The 19,636-nt window shown below is 41.0% G+C and overlaps 1 protein-coding gene across 1 annotated transcript; it reads right to left on the bottom strand.

The window, feature by feature from the left end:
* Positions 1-1,546: 1,546 nt before the first annotated feature.
* On the bottom strand, positions 1,547-7,965 carry LOC146452237 (uncharacterized). The gene is made up of 3 exons (XM_085098058.1): positions 6,651-7,965; positions 5,534-5,661; positions 1,547-4,231 (listed from the first exon to the last, which is right to left on the bottom strand). The coding sequence occupies exons 1-3, from the start codon at positions 7,339-7,341 to the stop codon at positions 2,285-2,287; spliced, it is 2,766 nt and encodes a 921-aa protein (XP_084954184.1). The 5' UTR covers positions 7,342-7,965; the 3' UTR covers positions 1,547-2,284.
* Between the last annotated feature and the right edge of the window lie 11,671 nt (positions 7,966-19,636).

The raw sequence follows: 19,636 nt of genomic DNA, 5'->3' as shown, positions 1-19,636 counted from the left end.
GGAAAGGGCAATCAATAAAATTAAGGTATATGCACCGGCAGTTTTTCAACATTTTCTTTTGGCCCAAAAATTCTTTGTTCCTTAAGTTTAGATACCGTAATATAGAAAACTAATTTTCTTATTTGAATTTATCTTCGCATTAGCGAAAAAATCAACTTGAAAGTTGCTTGGTTTACCGGAAGTTAAAAGGGAAATTCTCATTTCCGTTTCTAAGGAAAGTGACTGCGGGAGCCCACAAAGGTGCAATTCGACTCTTCTATTCAGCGGTCCTCTATTCATGTCTGTTTCCCAAAACAAAGATGGCTGCCAGTTTTGGCATTTTGAAGCTGCGTTTCTCAATTGAAATGCTAAATTCGAGCAGAATGGGGAGGTATTTTAGAATTGCCATCTCGACTTTTTCCAAAGGAAATTTTTCAGAAGTTATCTTAGCATGCTGTACCCATTTTGCGCTTAGATTTGGACAAGCACCTCAAAGACTTTCTTATCTACTTTGCACTGCAGTGAGAAAACCAAATGAAACGGCCGAACGGATGTGGCACTGCATGTATTGACGACTGTTTGAGAGAATGTGGGTGAGCGAACAATTTTTATTGAAATAGTGATTCATCACCAGAAATAAAATGTGTTGTCTCCTTCCATCTCCCAATTCATTCTTTTATGCAATGGCAATTGTTACCTTGCATATATAACCTTGTGAGAAATTGTGGCAAATCGTTTCACTGCAATAGGCAAATAATTTTGTGTGATAAACTCAAGGAAAGTGTCATGTACTGACGAAAGTTCTGAGAACACACGTAGACAAGATGGGGGTTCACTACAAACACGTTCTTATTCCATCTATACGTGCGCATGCAATTACTATATATGGTAAATGCAGAGGGAGACCATAACATTTCCTCCACACAAAAGTAGTATGTCCCTGGTTTGTAACTGAGCCTAAGATAGTCTCAAGGAAACAACTTAAGAGCGAATGTCCATTAATATCGAGCAAAATCAAAAATTCTCGGTCACGCTCAAAATTTAATTTTCAATGTGCTTTGGTTTGTTGGTAGGTATTATCATCTTAATAAACATGGTGTAGTTCGTTTTTCGAAATCCCGCCGGAATTTTCAAAAATTTAAGAAAATTTATTTTGGCTGTCGGCGGTCTCAAAGACACGAAAAGCTACAAGCAAAATTGGCTGGTCCGAAAACTTGCTTCGCGTACGAACAAAGTAATTTTTATTCAAACTCTGTAATCATGAATAGATTGAAGTGGCCTTAAGTAAATACTTTGCAGGAAAATTTCAGTTCTAACCACGATCTGAAAAGAAAGCTTTCAATATTTAGAACGACTTTGTACTTCCCGCTACGCGAAATACAATTTTATCCTGGAAACGCGAGGAAGGATTTAGCCATGTGGCACAAGCTGATTCTGTCTGAAATTCCAGTTGTAGGCAAATGAGATGATATTCTAAAACATAAGTAAAATTCGTCTTGGGTTATTTTATCTACGCTTTGTACGAGCGACGTAAAGTTCGAGAAAATCTTCTAAAAAATCGCATCTTGAAGTAAACAAATCGCCCCCCGCGATTCTCTTCTCGCTGAGATTTATTTTCCACCGCACTGAAAACTTGCATGTAATTTCAAAACAAAGCAGGATAACCACAACGTACCTTTGCTTAAGGTCTTTGCAAAGCTTCTTGTGTGTTTGAAGGTATATTCAAGGAAAATAGATTGTGGCGACTGCGATAGAAAAACGTTGACCGACTTGAGCTACATTGTATTTACTTTATAAAAGTTCACGACTGGATGGGCACGTGGAATTCGCACGCAAAATCTTCTAAATTACTGTCCGTGAAGTGCAAGATATCCGCAGAAGGCCCTCAGTGAAACTTGAAGAACCATTTTTGCTTACTTTCAAGTTCTGATCAGTTATATACCAGAATTGACAGAACTATTTCACAGAAGACGAGTGGTAACACACCAATTGCGGTGTCATGTTTCATTGCGTGACACTAATTCTATACCGTGGGAGGGGTAGGAAAAATAGGGTTTATTGGTGATGGGCTTTTGCGGATCACACGTTGGGATTGATTTTATTCCATGCACATGTACACAATTCTTTCTTGCAAGACGATTTAAAAAATCTGCCTCTTGTTATTTTAAAAGAATACATCTAACATACTGTAGCAACTCTACACAGGCAAGGCCCATGGTCACAAAGGAAAACCTTAACGGTATTTTACTGAACTCATAAGAACGATGAGCTACCTGAAACGTCTCAAAATTAACATGTGCAAACTTTATGCATCACTATGGCAGGGGCAATCTTTGCAGTAAGCCACAATCCTGTCAATATACGGGGCCTTTCTTCGCTTTGTTATGTCAGCTAAAGGAATCTCAAAGTGCCTGCAAATGTCTTGGAGAACAGGTATAGCGAAATTTGAAATCTTCCCGTTCTTGATCAATTCACACAAGTTATAACAGTCATAGTATATGGGATGGGAGATTGCTAATTGCCCAAGAATATCGCTTCGTAAACCACTAAAAGCATCCTCATTCTCTGCTGCTTCTCTCTGATTTATGTCCATGTCACTGTCCTCCTTCTCGCGCTCGTGGTCATTTAGAGTGCGTTTGGAAGCTAACCTTGAAAAGTAGCTTGCAACCTGTTGGCTTGTCAGGAACTCGGAACTTGTAAACAACCGCTCTCCGTCAAAATTCCTTGCAGTCATCATAGCCTTAGCTACTAACGCAGGATCAGCTTTCTGGCCGGTAGCCTCTCCGATAGAGAACTTAGTGAACAAGTAGTTTTTCTGTTTATCTGTAAAGCGTTTTGTTCTCCGACCTTGACTTGATTTTAGGGCCCAGCCCATCGGTAAGCTCGGTTGTGCTCCACTGTTAGGAAGTGCTGCTGGTGGTAGTTCTGGGAAACCTCCTGATTGTCCCTGTAACCTGTCTGAATATCCATGCGCTGCCTTGTCTAATAGGGTCTCGTGTTCAAGCGCACGCGCGTGTCTACCGCAGTCCAGGTGGTGTTGAAGGGCTGAGAAACGCTGATATGTTTTCATACATCCTTCTTCAGGGCATGAGTACAGACAGCTCAATGCATCTGCTGTCTCCTGACATTGCTGTAGTGAACTCTCTTTGGGATGACGGGTCTTTCCCTTCGTTGGTATGAAGTGTGCGTCAGACAGCTGATCAGATTCAGCGATGTCGTCACTGAGATCGGGGATGGTCATCTCATTTCCTATGCCCGTTTTGGATAACGGAACTATTTTTCCAGGCCCGATCCCATACGCCCGGCACACCCGTAAGTGGTCTTCTGTATACTCGATGTTGGAAATAGCACTAACACCCTCCAGTTTGGCACTTACTGGTCGAGGGAATGTTGGAGGGATTGCTAATGTTGCATTGACACCAGGTATTCCGCCAGAAGACAACATTGCAGCTACCATTTCCCGCCCAGTCTCGATGTTATTGCCCGTATTCAGGTGGATTCTCATATGCGATTTGATAGAGGCCGCCTTTCGATCGCGAGCGCCTTTACCACCTTGCGGATCTGAGAAATCCATGCGTCGAACAAACACACCAGTGTCTTTGCCAATTAGGCTTGCCCCTGCGATAGACGCCCCACAGTGATAACACCCAGCGTTATCTTGACGGTAGTAGACAGATTCCAGATTTGGGAGCTCTTTCCTCAGTTTTGATACCACATCCTTCATGATGGAGAGAACGGTGCAACTATCCTGATTGCAGCTCTGAAATACGTGAACGAATGTCATTGTATGGAATTCTTGGTCGAGTGCAGCCCTATGGATCGCCACTGTAATGTGCCACGAGATTCCTCGTTTTCCAAACCAATCGGTTTGGCTTTCTCTGTATTTCCTGGGAAGAAACTTCATGGCCCAGTCTTGAACCAGAAGTACTGATGTTTCCTCTAGCATTTCAAGGGCATCGGTGCGTGCTTCGTCCTGGTTAACGTTTCTCAGAATGTGCGCTTTCCATGCATGTATAGCTTGTTTCGCTTGGCTAGTCACGAATGTCAGTTCCTCAATGACGTCAGCATTGTTGGCCGGCATTTGCGAGATAGCCTCGTCGATGTTGTTTAGCACGGTCTTGAGATTATTGCAGCGATCGCATAGGTCAAGATGCTTGTGACTACATTTCGCTTGAAACTCAGGATCGTTGGGATCGCTGAGGGCGTAAGGCCTACAATGGTCGGGGATGCATGATTCTTTGGAAATGTGTACCTGTTCAACAATGATTTCAAACAAACAAATTAGAAATTCCAAAGGACTTACAAATCCTTAAGTCTAGCTTTACTTTCCCATGTTTAAAGCTATGTTTAACCCTTTTTAAGTGCAGAATATATGTACAAATTGTTGCCTTATTAGTTATTGTCTCGGACAGGTAACCTAGTCTTTCATAACATCAGTAATAGTTCCAAATAATCTTTAAAAAGGCGCTTGTATTGCAATATTGGTATCATGCCCAAAAATTCTGGCGTGATAAAAAAAAAAGAGGGAATGCCTTACTTTGGGGCTTTAAAAGAAATTTCGTTCCCAGAGCTCGAGTTACCCTTACTCAGGCGAACGTGAAACAAGGACCTCTGAGTTACGCCGATTCCGTCACGACACAAACTCTTTCCCGAGGCTGCGTTCTCAATCAATCAAAACCTTTATTTAATTAAACACGATGAGGGTTAAAGCTAGGTAGCTTGAGGGGTCGTGCATAAAAAGAGTACCAAGGTAGCTGATAAAAGAGGATATACAATTTCACAAATGATTCGACTAAGATAAGTTAACAACGCTAAAGTCTAGACTAAAACACTTAAAAAAATTCTGAAAGCACTTTTAGATAAGATCTTCTAAACAATGTCGCAGGTGTTTCGATAACGAAACGATCAAAACATCAAAAAATTCTTTCTGTACAGGTTGTTAAAATCAGTATCTTCAATCGCATTCGACATGTGAATCCTTTTAATAAAACTCTCTAGGGATACTGCGTTGCAGCACTCCTGGTAAAAGGTTCCATATAATTGCCCCTCTGTAGACTATTCAAAATTTCATGATATTCGTTTTGAGAGATGGGGTAACTAGCAGGTTTTTTTTTTCTAAAATTGTACGATGGTCAGCAGTATCTGCCTTTAAACCGGAAGCCAGATCTTGGCATCGGGGTTTTGATTAGCCTAGAGCCGGTGGGCGTGTGGCCTCCACTGGCCTAAAACGCGCGCGGGATCTGGGGACGAGATTGGTCATGACAGGATTTTGTTCTTCCCGTCTTGCTGCGCATGTGTGTGTCTCTGTACAAGCAATCATCTTCAAAGCCACATAGTAACATCGCGGGTGTTTGAAATGGTCAGTATGCTCTTGCTCCGCCATATAAGAGAAGGACCTTGGCGAGGAGATTGCTCCAAAACAAACATAAAATGTTAATTATGCCGGCTGCACTTTTTTTTAGAAATACTCCATAAATAAAAGTTGTACTCGTAGTGGCGAATTATGCCAGAATTGTGCTAGCACAATCTCAAAGCCTAGATATCGCGACATTACCTTATAATCACTCTTGAGGTAACGTTTTGCTGATTTGAGAAGGTCCGTTTGCTCTTTCACCCACGTCATTCCTGTAACATCTCCCAGCGTCTCCAAAGACGTAATCAAGTCGTCAAAAGCCTGGGCACCTAATAAACGTTGACGATCATAATTGCTTAGTTTGATTAAACAGATCCGAATAACTTAATACTTTATTGGCCTCTCCCCGTGAGAGGTTTCTCGGGGACGATAAAACAGAGGTAAAGAAATACTTTACACACAACATAACAGGACTAAGAACCCCAATTGGTGGTTTTCACCTCACATATCGTCGGCAAGTAAAAAAATTAAATTCTCAGCCATTGAATAGCTAAAGTCAAGAAAATGATATGTTGTAGAAGAGTGATACATAAACAACGTGTGAACGCCACAGAGCTTTGCGATATCTTATAATCGAGTTATTTGAGAAAATGTACCACGGAAAATTAAAGAGTTTAGCATGGGACGCCATATTGGTTCCTCGTCTGAGGGGCACCAACATGGCGGGCCAGATACCAGCAAAAACATCTGGAGTTTACCTTGGCTATTTGAAAGCCTTTCTTCTCTCTGCTGAACTTTCACGCACTGACATAGACGCCTCTATTACATGTTAGCTGATCAGACCTAAAAAAACACGCGGCAAATCGATGTTTTCATGTACGTGACATGTTTAGAGCAGCAATCCTTCTGTCACGCACTGTGCAAAAATCTAAAATTCAAACTGCTCTATTTTCAAAACAAAGAATGCTATCCTGCTGAAAACAAGCAAGCCGATAGAAATTTATATTTTCTTTTATCTGATGGAGATAAAACTCAAAATCGTGTTTAGTTATGAATTTCAGTTTTTTTATCACGTCATGTGAAAACCAACAATTGGGAGAGGGTCTGTCAATTGGCTATTTACAAGCGTTACAGAGGAGATGAGATCGGGTTTACAGATAAACAACTCCAGATAAAGGTATTCAGTGGGACTTCAGCCCGAAACCCTTGATTTCAAGTCATCACCCTAGGTCTACCTAATTACTCTGACACGCCTTCTGGATAAAAGCATATTCCCATGTACAAGGAAGGACACATGCTAATAAAAAGAGGTAAAAACCTGTTGCACTGATGTAATCTAGTCCCTGCAGTGACTTGCGGACAGAGGCAGAACACACCGATAAGATTCTCAGCAATGTACTGCGACTTAATGGCGTGAGCCCACATTCTTCAGCATATGTTTGGTACTGTGTTACTATGGATTCTGGTATCATGAGACGGACGACATTCGGCACTGTAATGACTTGTTTTGACGAGAGCTTTATGTCTTTTTCGCCGAACGGGAGGTCTTGAATAATTAGTGGACTTGTAATAAAATCCAGAAAGTGGTCCAGTTTTGCCTGTGATACCGCCATTCTTGTTCGTTGCTGAGGGACTTCTGGAACTCCTCTGCCCTGGGCAAGGATGTGCTTTCTAGCAACAGTAAAGCGATATCTTGATAAGTTAGGGATCCATCTCAACAGGGTGCGATATGAGACTTTGTCTGCCATTATGGACAAGATTTGCCGTTTAGTGTCCCATCTATTAGCGTTTACGTAGCACTCCGTCAATGCCTCCATCAGCACATTGTCGACATCATCATCCTCTTCACTTGAGTTTTGGGGCTCTAAAGGCTTTGAAGCAATGGCCTTCCACAAATGATGCAGCTGATTAGGGGCAATTTCATCGAGGACGGCAGTAACCGCCTGTCGCGCCTTGCGCACGTGGCGACGTGTGGTTCGTTCACTCGCATCCTCCCACTGCCTCGTCATAACACTTCTCACTGGACTTATATCTCTACTTCCTAGGAATGCATTAAGCTTGTCGAGAGGTTTATCTGGAGCGCTTTCTGCTGGAGTTCTGAATGTGGAGTCCGCAGTATAGAACCTTGTTGGGGTGCTCTCAGCGACAGGACTCCTGAAGGTAGTGGTGCTTGTCTCCGCATTCTATGACAAAAATAAAGGTACGTAGTTACCAGATGCGCTCTTTATCTGCTGCGTTCAAGTGTAAGCTCTCATCTAGCACGCAATGTCTTGTTTCTCAAATTGTCAAATTTATACTAGAAATCACTTTTCTGTCTGAAATCAGTATCCAAAATCCATATTCCGGGTTTTGGGTAATCGAGGCAAACTCTTCCTAGACGGTTAAGAATCAGGTAAAATATCTCTACTGTGCCTTTCCGTCAATTAGGATATTTCATACGGAAGAAATTAAGACGCGTCATATTTTCTTCCGTATAAATGGCCCTAACATTAATTAACTCCCAAAAAAGTAGGAGTTAAAAAAACTCTGGTACAGCTTGTTGGTGTAAACCCGCAAAAGACACAATATATTTCTGCGGGGTTGCTTGTTGTTGCCACTGATTACCCATGACCACTGTACTTATCAGTGACATATCCAGCATTGCTTACCAGACTCAAGTTTCCTATCTGTGAAAGTGAGAACTCACTCTCGTCCACAGTCACTTGCGGCTGCAACTCCCTCTTAGGTTTCAAAGTACAAAGCATTTTTCTGCATTTTGGGCACACCCCTGGAACAAGGAAGGGTAATCAATTCGTAAATGGCTGGCATCTCTCAAGTAAGTATGTTGAATTAAATAAACCTACTTGGCAGCCGCACCCCATATTAGTAGGAGATATTGAGAATGGAAAAAAAAGGCTCGGTTGTAGAAATAACCGAAATATAAAACTCAACTAAATATTAAAGCAGAAGGTTTCAATTTCACCTGATCCCACAGGAAGGAAAGTGCCACTTTCCTTCAGCACGAGCTGAGAGTCAGCTTTGCTGAGCCCTCTCTCCGCTTTAGGTTTCTTGACGACGTCATCACTATGATGCGATAATATGACGGGTATTCTGCATCTCTCATTGGCTGAACGTCTCCATCCGATACCAAGCGCTGCACGATGTGCAGGACATATCAGCAGGTGAGATATGTTTGCTGGAGTGGAAAAGATGGACGCCCTTGACAAGATTAGGTCCACTTCATTATCGACGTCACTCAGCGTGAATGCTGATTTATGAGCGCTTATATCCCTATCACAACTAAGCAAAGGAACACAATCGACTGATCTGCCTCTATCTTTTGAGTCTGAGCCACAATGGCCTCCTGTAATCGCAAGAAACGAGCAGTCACTGTTCATAGCTCCAGAGCACAGTTCTTTACATCTTTACAGCCCGGCTACTTACTGCGAAAAGGGCTTCCTCTTAAAGATTTTCCCACGCAAGGATTAAGCAAACAAATTTCAAATCGCGAGCGTGCAGTACATTAAACCGCAAGCGTGCAGCAATTTGCAGACTCTATTTTTAAACTTTTATTCCTAGGTACAAATTCTACTCAAGAAACTAAAAACTGTCGTCAAAGAAACGGAACGAAACCTGCAGTCTAAACCTGCCAAAAAAAATGAAACTTGCAAACTTGTGAACCTGCATTCATAGGACAAACCTCCAAATCCCGGCGGCGAATCCATAGGAAATTGCTTTGTTTATCTTTTGTTTTTCTTTTCTTTTACTCTCATCGTAAATATAAAATAATCATGTTAGTAGATAAATGAACCAGAAAAAATTATTTGCCGGCATTTTTCTCTCCTCATTAAAAGTTAGATGCAATTAATAATTGCTCGCATATCGCTGTCACGGTGTTGAGTGTGTCACGCAATAAAATAACTTCCGTGGGAATACCATTTGTTTCATTCATAACACACAAAGAAAAAAAAAAGGGAGGGGGGAACGACGAGGTAGACTTGAGGAAACTTTCAATAAAACCGGTAGTTTTTCTTGAATTATTGATAAGAGATCTTCAGCAGTCAATTTGTATAAAGAGACCGACTTTGGCGAGGATTGAATTTCACGTTGCCATAAATGCAGGTCGACACTCGCCACAGCTCATTTTTCTTCAATATTCCTACAAACGCGCAAGATGTTTTGCAAAGACCCTAAACAAAGGTAGACGGTCGGTTTTTTTTTCTATCTTTTGTAATTGTGTTCATTAAGTTGACGGCGGTGGGAAAATTGCTGACCAAAAACAGAAACGTGTCAATAGCGAAGTTGTTTACTCAAGGCCACGGTAATTAGGAGATTTTATTCAACTTTACCTCGGCCGTACGAAGCGTAGATACAATTACCCAAGACAAATTTGACACAAGTTTTAGAATAACATGTTGTGTCCATGCAGGTGGAATTATAGACAGAGCAAGCATGTGCCACATTGTTAAAATCCTCGTAGCGTTTCCAGAGTAAAATCCCATTTTGCACGGCCGATAGTACAAGATGAATTTTTAATTTTGAATGATTCCATCCCAGATCATTATCAGGACTCAATTTTGCTGCAAAATACTTACAAAAGGTCTCTTTAATCAATACATTACAAGAGAGTTTCAATAACTTTATTCCCTGTTCGCATGCGGTAGACATTTTGGGAGCTACCAATTTGGCTATGATTTTGTGTGTAATTGAAGCCGTCATCAGCCTAAACAGATTTTCGACTTTTTTTTCAAAATTTAGGCGGTATTTCGAAAAACAAACAACATCACATTTGTTTAGACGGTAAAACCCATCAACAAACCAAATCTTAGCAAAAACTAAATTTTGGCCGTGACCGTCGGTTGCTTGATATTTCCAGACATTCGCTCTTAATCACCTAACAGTGTCCGGTAACCCCTAGTCTCTAAGAAAAACGAGAAAACAAAAAAATTGTTCAGAGATCAAGGCTCTGTGGTACCCTGCGCACTCTCTGAGGGTACCGCCCCTCATAGACCGTAGGACTGACTGGGGGCACTTCAGGAGCTTCAGGGACTGTAGGTGCTGAATCAGGAACCATCCCCGGTTGGTCCACGTCAGGATTCTCTGGAACTGTACCAACCACGTTGGGTGGAGCACTCAGTTGGATTGGCGCTGGTGGTGTGGTAGCCACTTGGCGTTGGCTGACCTCAGCAGCGTCTGTGTCAGTGACTTCAACAGTGTGCTCAATTGCCGTTGGCTTCAACTGGTCAATATGTCAACGCCAAACAATTCCTGGTGCCACCTGCACCTCGTACATCAGTAGACAAGTCTTGCTGACCATCAGCCCTGGACGCTACTTCAGATCCCTGCAATAATCTTGTGACATCACCGAGTCGCCAACCTCTAACTGACGATGCTGTCTACCCTTCTCATTTGCGGCCCTGATGCTCTGCTGGTGCTGTTAGTTTACCATCTTACAGTTCAAGTTGGTTCTTATACTCTATCTTGTAATTGAAACCAGGCAAGAACAATGCATATCACTGGAGTCTCGCAGTGGTCATGGCAGGAACTCCCTTCTCTGGGTGGAAAATTATCGACAATAGACTGACTCCAAGACTTAATCTAGTATCGAGGAAAAGCTGGTTGTTACCAAGTTTAAAATGCAAATGTTAAAAGAAGCGAGAAATGTGTTCTGTTTATGATCACGTTTGATAAAATTGCCACGCTTAATCAAATCAAGTGTGAGCTAACACCAATTTGATGTTATTCCTGCCCAAAGCGACACTCAACTAAATCTTCCTGGAAAGTGTTACTTCGGAGAGGTAGGATAGTTTCATCAAGCTTATCCAAAAACAAAAAACAAAAAAAGAAGAAGAAGATGAAATAACGAAAAGCCCGCTGTGGAACTTTATTAGCAAAAACACCGAATCATCTTTGACCTCGAGCGTGGCTCATGCAAACGCATTTTAATGGCTCAAGTTAGAGTTTGCTGATTTTGGGAGAAGAGATGTTTTGCTTAAAAAATATCTTGAAATTTCCGGAAAGGAACGTCGCACCACTGAGAAAAGCAGTTTCGAAATTGCCTCACATTTGGCCTAAGACATTTTCGCGATCGCAAGGAAATTGCAAAATTCTATTAAAAATTAAGTTTTATGTTAAGTCGGGATATTTTCCGTTAACAACGTTTTTTAGACGGTAAAAAATACAAGCAATCGATACGAGTTCCCAGAAATGACGCGAAATATATTTTATTGCGCTTCAAATTCTGCATTGCATGACATCAGGGTCAGTGAGGGTCAAAACTAGCGAGGGTGGTCAAACTACGACACGCAACAGCAGGAGAATTGGTAAATAGCATCATTCATTATCATTTCGGACAGACATTAAATGGTGAAAGTTTGAAGGAAATCGGCCGAACCCCCATCAATGATTGAATGAGAGAATGAGACAATGACTCTTAATTTGACTCTTAATTTGGCATAAATGAAAACATGCTTATTTAATGTGAGGGCTTTTTTTCTGGAAAAATATCATTTTAAAATTTGTTGATCATCAGAAAACATTACTTGAAATTACCTTTTTATTAAAAACAGGATCCTTGTAGTATGGAATTTCAGGTATTTGACTGGCTTTGTGACCATGCAGGTATATGAGACATTAAACCATGCCCAACAAATAGTGACCATTAAATAGTCTCCTGTTTGTACTTTCAACGCAAAATCAATAACACCTAGCAATATGTCTTGATTGTTTTTAATAAAAGAATTATTCCACTTGAGCTTGTTGGATATGAGATGATTATAGCCAATGAGGAGCGTAGCGCCTCCTTGCCTATATGTCATCTAATATCCAATGCACGCTCATGGAATAATGTTAAATATGCTTTTATTAGCATATTTTAAATAAAAAGGATTATTTCATGATGACAACATTGGAAACAATTATTTATTTTTGCAGCATGCCATTCCCGTATCTGAACCAGTCTTTTTATGATAATTCAAGATTCAGCCTTTAGGCCTTTTTAGGGTCTAACAACTTGGCATGATCTGCAATTCCTAGTAACTGATTTACCTAGTTTCTTCCTCCTCCCTCCCTTACTTCTCTGGGACTCCTATGGCAGAAATGTTCTTGGCCAGTTTCTAAACAAGGATAGCTTTTACTGAAAATACAATAATGGGCATTCCAAAGGTTTGAACAACAGCATATTTATTTGCAAGGATGAATTTATATATAAGGATGTTCTAGGAACCAGAGAAATAGGTCTTTATTACTAAAAGAATTAAACGGTTGCAATGTTCTGTAAGTATTCAACCAGTAGTTGAACTTGACATCACATTAAAATTCATTATCTTCAAATCCAACAAATTCTTCGTTCTAAAAGTGAACCCATGAATCTCTACTCATCCTTTAAGGACGGTGTGAAGGCTGCTTCTTCACATGTTATAAAAAGTTCCATTGCTAATGACAAGCTGTAGAGAAAGACAAATCACTAAAATAATGAGGGTAGTAATAATAACAAAGCTGTAATAAACCATGCGCATACAGTCAAGCTTATGCTTATGTGAGAATTAAAATCAGTGTACTGTTATACTTACTGAACTTCCATGAGTTAAGGTTAATCGAAAGCACAACATCTATAAACTTTGATCAATTGCACACATTTCAACTATGAGATGTGAGATAAATCTTACCAAACGGCGATGCAAACAACGATCTCTAGTTGAATATTCTTGCTCAACCTTCGGTCGATAAAATCAAGGAACGGGCAAAACACCAACTTCAACACGCTTCAGTCGCTTCTGATAGCACTGTTAGTTGAAAGAATACGTGCAAGTGAAATCTTCTTTGCGATGCATCGAGAACACCACCGAATACTTGCTTGGGGTCCAGTGTTTCCGACTTTCATTCGCGAATGAAATCCATTTTCATCTCCTTTTCACGGCTTCCGATCTTGTATTACCGTAGAAGGGAATTTGGTGGATGTAAATCCCCTTTTTTTCGTCTTTCTTGTCGCTACAGCCGTGCACAACACAAAACAGCACCATGATTTCTTCCTTCGTACAACAAAAACACTGAAACCCGCGAAAGAAAGCAGCATTCTTGTATTGACGTCACAGGCCCACTATCCCCAGTTTCCCACCTTGCACGGTTTTGTACACAACCGCAAGTGAAATAACACTTATTTGTCCGCCTCAAACAAGGGAAAGAAAAATCAATAGCGAATTTATTTTTTCGACTTTCATACGAGAACAACACAAAGATTCAATCAAGCAAATAAAAAAAAATCTCTCAGATACACTTAAAACTTAACATTACACTTCATCTCTCTTTACGTGTGATTTTCTGCCCAGTGTAGGCTTTAAGTGTAGCAAGGCTCTTTGAAAGCTTCACGTGACCAAAATGTTCCTTACACTGTTTATATGAGAGTACAGACACAGCTGATCCTGTGTCTAATTCCATCTTGACCACCTTTCCCTGTACTTCGGGGCTGACCCAAATAACATGATCCTTGTCGCTCACATTATAAACCTCTAGGGATCCCAAATAATCATCGCTGTCCCGCCATCACTGTCCACATAATTTAACGGGGGATGGACAGCTTGTGTCTCCCTTTTCTTGGATTTACAAGCCCTTGTGGCCGTTCTTGTTACAGTGGTGACATTTTTCCTTTTTGAATGGAAAACTTTTATGATTATGATTTCCCAAACAGCGGTAGCATTTTTGATCACCCCGCTCTTTAGAGGAAGGGGAACCCTTTTTCTATGAAGGCTTAGCTTCTCCCTTAGGTTTAGGTTTCTTGCGTGGTCTAGACTTGGATAACAAATCGACTGGGTTCTTTACCCCCTGAAGAACTTCAACATCATGTAAGATTGCTCAATAGCGATGCACTTCCCTACAGCAATGTCAAATGTCAGTTCCTCGAGTTTGAGTTTCAAAAGCTCTGACATTATACTCTTATCTCGAATACCCGAAACCAATCTATCTCTGAGCCTTTCCAAATGCACGGCACCATTAAACTTGCAATCCGTAGCTAGATGCTTCACAACAGCAACATACTGACTCAACGTTTCTCCTGTGTTACGCACTCGGTTGTCAAACTCTTACCTGGCAACTAAAGCCAATTTCTGGAGCTTCAATTGCTTTTGGAGATACTCTACGATCTTGCCGTTCAACAGGACGGCTTTCTTCTGTTTTGAGTCGGTCACTCCATTGGCCATGAAGAAAAATTCTAGCTGTTCTGCATAAGCCTCAAAGTCAGCTCCCACTGTGAACGTCTGAACTTTTCCTATGTAACGAACGGGATTCGGCGCCTCACCAGCCTCGGTGGGCATCTCGAAATGTCGTGTGGATCTTGTTTAGGAATGTCTTCACTTTTTCGCGGTAAAATATCCCTTAAGATCCCATCCTCGTCGCCAAAATTGTCATGCACTGACGAGAGTTCCGAGAACACACGTAGACAAGATGGCAGTCCACTACAAACACGTTTTTATTCCATCTATGTTTGCGCATGCAATTACTATATAATGTAAATGCACAGGGAGACCATGACAGAAAGTTAGTTAAATCATTATCTTATTCACTGCTACTGATCCTCATATTGTTTATTTTTACATGAATTCTGATATTTTATGTTCAGCATGGATGTAAAATTGGCAAAGGCCAATTTCCGGGGGGAACAATTCACATTTGTGTTCCCTGAGTGCATCAAGAAGGTCGTTCTGGCCGTGGTAAGATATCAGGGATTATCAGGACCCAATGGGCTCACTTGTAAGTTTGTTATTTATATGCTTTTATTGCATGTGACTAATCCCTCTGCTTGCATTTTTCACACCAGTCTCTTCAATGTTTGAATGGTGTAATTGTTTGTTCAAGAGAGTAAGAATGTTGTCTTTATCGAAATGTGCAACCTAAGACCCTGTTTACAAGCAGGGAGGGTAACCCTAGTGCTAGGGTTAACCTAGCAGGCGGGTCAAAGATAGCCCGGGTTTACAAGCAAAATTTCACAGGTAGGGTTACCATACCACCCAGGACAACTTAAACCGCACGCATTGCAAACAAAATGGCCGACAAGGGAAGGATTCTGGCAGTTACTTCGATTCTACTGTCGTTGCTTCCAGTTATAGCTGTTTATCAGTGCCATGGAGTTAAGCTGTGTTGCCTTCTCAGTTCTAGAAAGCAACAGAAAGTTGCCATGTTAAACGCGGCTATGGAATACCAGTAAAGCACTCGCTCGAATGCGAGAATTAGTCAACGAAGATGAAAGTCATAGGTCGATTTGTCTCGCACAAACTTGTGCATCTCTTCTACCTTGTCATCGGACCACACTCAATTTGTCTTTTTCTCCTCTTTGCCCTTTTTGTGGATCAAATCTGAATCATGATCACTTGATAGTTTTCACCAGATTGCGAGTCATTATTTTTGTCCAGTCGGGATGTTTGATTTGACTCATTGTGTGCTTGGGTGTGGAGGAACGAAATACAAGAGAACTCGCCGACCTTGCATTCGAAATATTTTTGGTTTCTGGCAAAGTTTATCTCCATTTAGCCCCGCGGCCAGCCCCACAGGGTGTAAGCAGTCTGTCATGATGGCTGTTTGTTATCAACATTCAAAGGGTCTGGAAACAAGTAAAACGTTGTCCCAGGTAGGCAAGTTATCCCTAGCGGAGCGTTTACAAGGCAGCTAGGGTTACCCTAGTGCTAGGGTAACCCTAGCTGCCTTGTAAACACGTCGATGAACAAAAGAAGAAATGTGAGAGTGCTAGGGTAACCCTCCTGCTAGGGTAACCCTAGCACTAGGGTTACCCTACCTGCTTGTAAACAGGGCCTAAGAGAGAAAAATAATAATACATAAATAAATAATAATAAATTAATAAATACCTTCTCTGCTCCTACAACTTTCAAGTCAGCATTTCGAAGATTGAATGTAGCTTTGTACAGTTTGCTCTTTGTGTTATAATTACTAAATCTGGCGATGATAGGTCGGGGCGTGTCTTTGCTTTTCATGTTCATTCGATGCACAATGCCTGTGTCACCTGGTGTTAAATTTACTTTTAGAAGTTTTCCTAATGTAACAATATTCGCTACATTATCTTCTTCTTCATGTTCAGGTATTCCGTGTATAACCAGATTGAACTTTCGGGTATATTGCTCAAGGTCATCATGGTTGGCTTCGATATCATTCAGTCTTTCATCCAACTCTTCCACCTCTTTCTTGGACTCCAATAGCTGCTCCTCCAGTGATTTTACTCCCCTTTTTAAGCCATTATTTTCTTTGACAAGAGTGTCGACTTGTCCTTTGGTATTTTGCAAAGTTTCTTTTAGCTCTTTGTAATTTCCTTTAAGGGATTCCACGTCTACGACCAGCTTTTTCGTATTTGTTTTGATTTGCGTTAAAACCTTCTATATTTCCATTAGTGAAGGAGTTTCACTCGCGTTGTCATCCTCCATTATTGCAGATGATTCTGTGTCCCACTCTTCGTCTTTCTCTTGCAGGACTGTTGTATTACCCTCAAAACTGGATGAACTACTGACCTTGTTTCTTTTCCTCCTTCCCATTCTAGGCATACATGTCTGAAGTCACATTTTGTTTAGAATTTTGTGTCCCTCTCTAGAGCGAGCTTGCTAACATACGTCCATCATGGACAACCACTCAACCCAGTCTCTCTTCCTCACAATGATGTAATCTCATTCTCGACTCCAGAGCTCTTCTGTTCATCACCAGCGGGGAGAGAAGAGCTCTGGTGAACCCTGGGACCTATACCGCTCCTAATTGTTTTACGGTTGAAACAATAAAAAAACCACCTCTAAATGGCCAATTCAATATGCGTGAAAAATTGAACTAACAGCGTGAGTTTGCCATGGCGGCCGGCGCCAAAAGAAAAATAGAGCTCAGCTGTGAGAGAGCTATGGCAGAGGAAAGAAATAGCAGCACGGCCATGAGCAAAACTCCAAAAAAAAGTGTAATGGGACGCTAAAAAGTTGCTGTTGCTGTAATTGTTCGCTAGCAAAGATCTTCCACAGCATATGTTTGTTGAGGAAAACAGCCCAAAGTGCCGAGAATCTGTGAGAAAACTTGAAGGAGATTGGGGGAATTGAGGTCTTAGAAGAAGTAGATGTACTTTCAACTCAAGTTTGCCGAAAGTGCTTTCAAAAGATTGTAGGGCTAGGAAAAGCAGTGCATGCATTCAGGGACACGTGCTTAAAATCTAAGCAGATACAGAACGAGGAGATGCACATGAATGCTCGGAAAAAACGTGGAACAAACCTTTCTTTGCTGCAAACACAAAACAACCCTGATAAACGCATTAGACAGTGTGTTTCCTCACAGTTTAGGGGGGCGACACTTTGATAATAACACACCAACCGATACAGAAAGCAGGAGGTCCGTGGCCTTGGGAGTACGAGCCTCTTTGTTTCCATCTGAGGAGCTGAGGAGCAAACTCTTGTAAGTGAGATCCTCCTTTTACCCGTTTCTGAGGAAGCTACCATCAGAGAAACAGTTGAAACTCCACAGGCCTCTCAGATATTGCAAGATGCTGGGCTACGAAATTCAAAGGTTGGTTTTGTATTATATTTCTGTCAGTTGCAAGCCTCATTCAAGAAAAAAAATCCTCTGAAATTATTTTTTTAATTTCGGTTAAAAAACCCTTATTTGAAGTCATAGGTGATCATAATTGTAATCAACATGTAATGCAACGTTTTAAAAAAAATAATTTTACGGAAGGGACTCAGGAACATATGTTTCTGAAGGTTTAAAATGGTTATGAATCCCCTCCATAGACTTTTTTAAGTTTTGAACAAAGTCATTTCTTAACATACTGGCCACATACTTAAAGGTAAAATGAAGGATGGTTTTAGCAGGTTTTTTAAAATGTCACTGTGGAAACCTGTTATGTCAAGAAAAGGCCTAAAAGTGTTCATCAAGTAATGATTGGGGTTTTGATGCCACAATTTGGTTAAATCCCTACCCTTTCAGATACCTCCAGCCTGAAAAAGGTACCTCTCCCTGTATAGTCCATCATAGAGAGTACCCCCCACCCTGGTGGCAACAGCAGCATAACTCATAAAGAGAGGTATTATATATGTGTTATTGACCAGGCTTGTTCGGTCAAGATGGCTGGATATTGGCCAAGTTCTTTTTTTGCCTTTTTATGGACCGAGACAAAGTCGAGGTCTATAAAAAGGCAAAAAAAGAACAAGGGCAATATCCAGCCATCTTGACCGAACAAGCTTGGTCAATAAAGGATTTATTATATAACTTTATCTTTAAGTTAAAACTACAACAACAAAACAAAACAGAACAAGAGACTGTTCTGCTCGGAAAGAAATTCTTCATAGCCGGCCGGTATGAGATTCATTTTCAGTGCATTTGTGGATTAGCATGTAGTCATGGAAAACAAGGAATCCGAAATGATCTTAAGGCTCTACCTGTATAATGGCGTAAAGGGACTATACAATTATTCTCTGCGAAAAAATTAGACCTTCGCAAGTGCGGGAAGATTTTTTAAAATAGAATCCGGCAAACTCGCCATTTTCAGCCGATCGCGCGGTGGCGTAAATAATAAACACTTTTACACATTTTTCGGCCTCCAATCGATAGTTCTTGAATGAAACAATACATTTTGAAATTAAATGCAAACATTAGCCGAAAAATAGAGCGGGTAACTTAAAAAACTGGGCAAAACTTTGATAAAATTTTGTTGTTTACAACAAGCACGACGCGGCTAATTTAGAAACAAGAGCTTCTTCGGTGAACTTGAGAAAAACACTTTTGTGAACCGCTCTAGACACTTAAAGCAACTTTCACTATGCTATGATTTAAATACAGTCATTGCATGTCTAGAGAACTAATCAATTTAGTACTCGACTTGAGACAATAACTTTAACAAAATTAATCTCTACACACAGGGCAACAAACCGATTCAACTCGCATTCATTGTAGCTGAAAGAAAATTTTCACTACACCAGGATGATTCTATTCTCTTTCCTTTCCTTTAGGTAAATGTTGACACGGTTTACCGAACATTTTAGTCAGCATTTTCCGCCAGAACAACAAAAAATCGAAGAAAAGATTGCATTACTCCTCGGGATTAAACTATTGATGCCAAGCGGACGGGCAACAGGCAATCCCGAGCAGGCAAGATAGCTCCATCGTGCCCGCTTGGGTGGCCAATCACAGCACAGGATTTGACTCATCTTGCCCGCTCGCGGAGCCAGCCATATAATAATGATACATCTGACCAGGGATCTTTTCCAGCCATCTTTTAAAGTCATAATCATTGTGGTGTTTTTATATTTCACCCAGCTCCTCAAGTCATGCAAAGATGCCATCCCAAAAGAAGCCATTTCA

The sequence above is a fragment of the Pavona decussata genome, unplaced genomic scaffold (assembly GCF_977016875.1).
Source record: "Pavona decussata unplaced genomic scaffold, jaPavDecu1.1 SCAFFOLD_375, whole genome shotgun sequence".
NCBI classification, from domain to species: Eukaryota; Metazoa; Cnidaria; class Anthozoa; order Scleractinia; family Agariciidae; genus Pavona; species Pavona decussata.
The sequence above is the reverse complement of the archived record's forward strand: the minus strand, read 5'-3'. Positions and strand labels throughout refer to the sequence as shown.

What these genes read in the sequence shown, in the direction of transcription:
- LOC146452237 (XM_085098058.1), bottom strand. Translation starts at nt 7,341, where the DNA reads ATGACGAGGCAGTGGGAGGATGCGAGTGAACGAACCACACGTCGCCAC. An exon ending in AGATTACATCAGTGCAACAG is followed by an intron (nt 5,662 to 6,650) that starts GTTTTTACCTCT and finishes AACGTTTATTAG; the next exon opens with GTGCCCAGGCTTTTGACGAC. An exon ending in ACCTCAAGAGTGATTATAAG is followed by an intron (nt 4,232 to 5,533) that starts GTAATGTCGCGA and finishes ATTGTTGAACAG; the next exon opens with GTACACATTTCCAAAGAATC.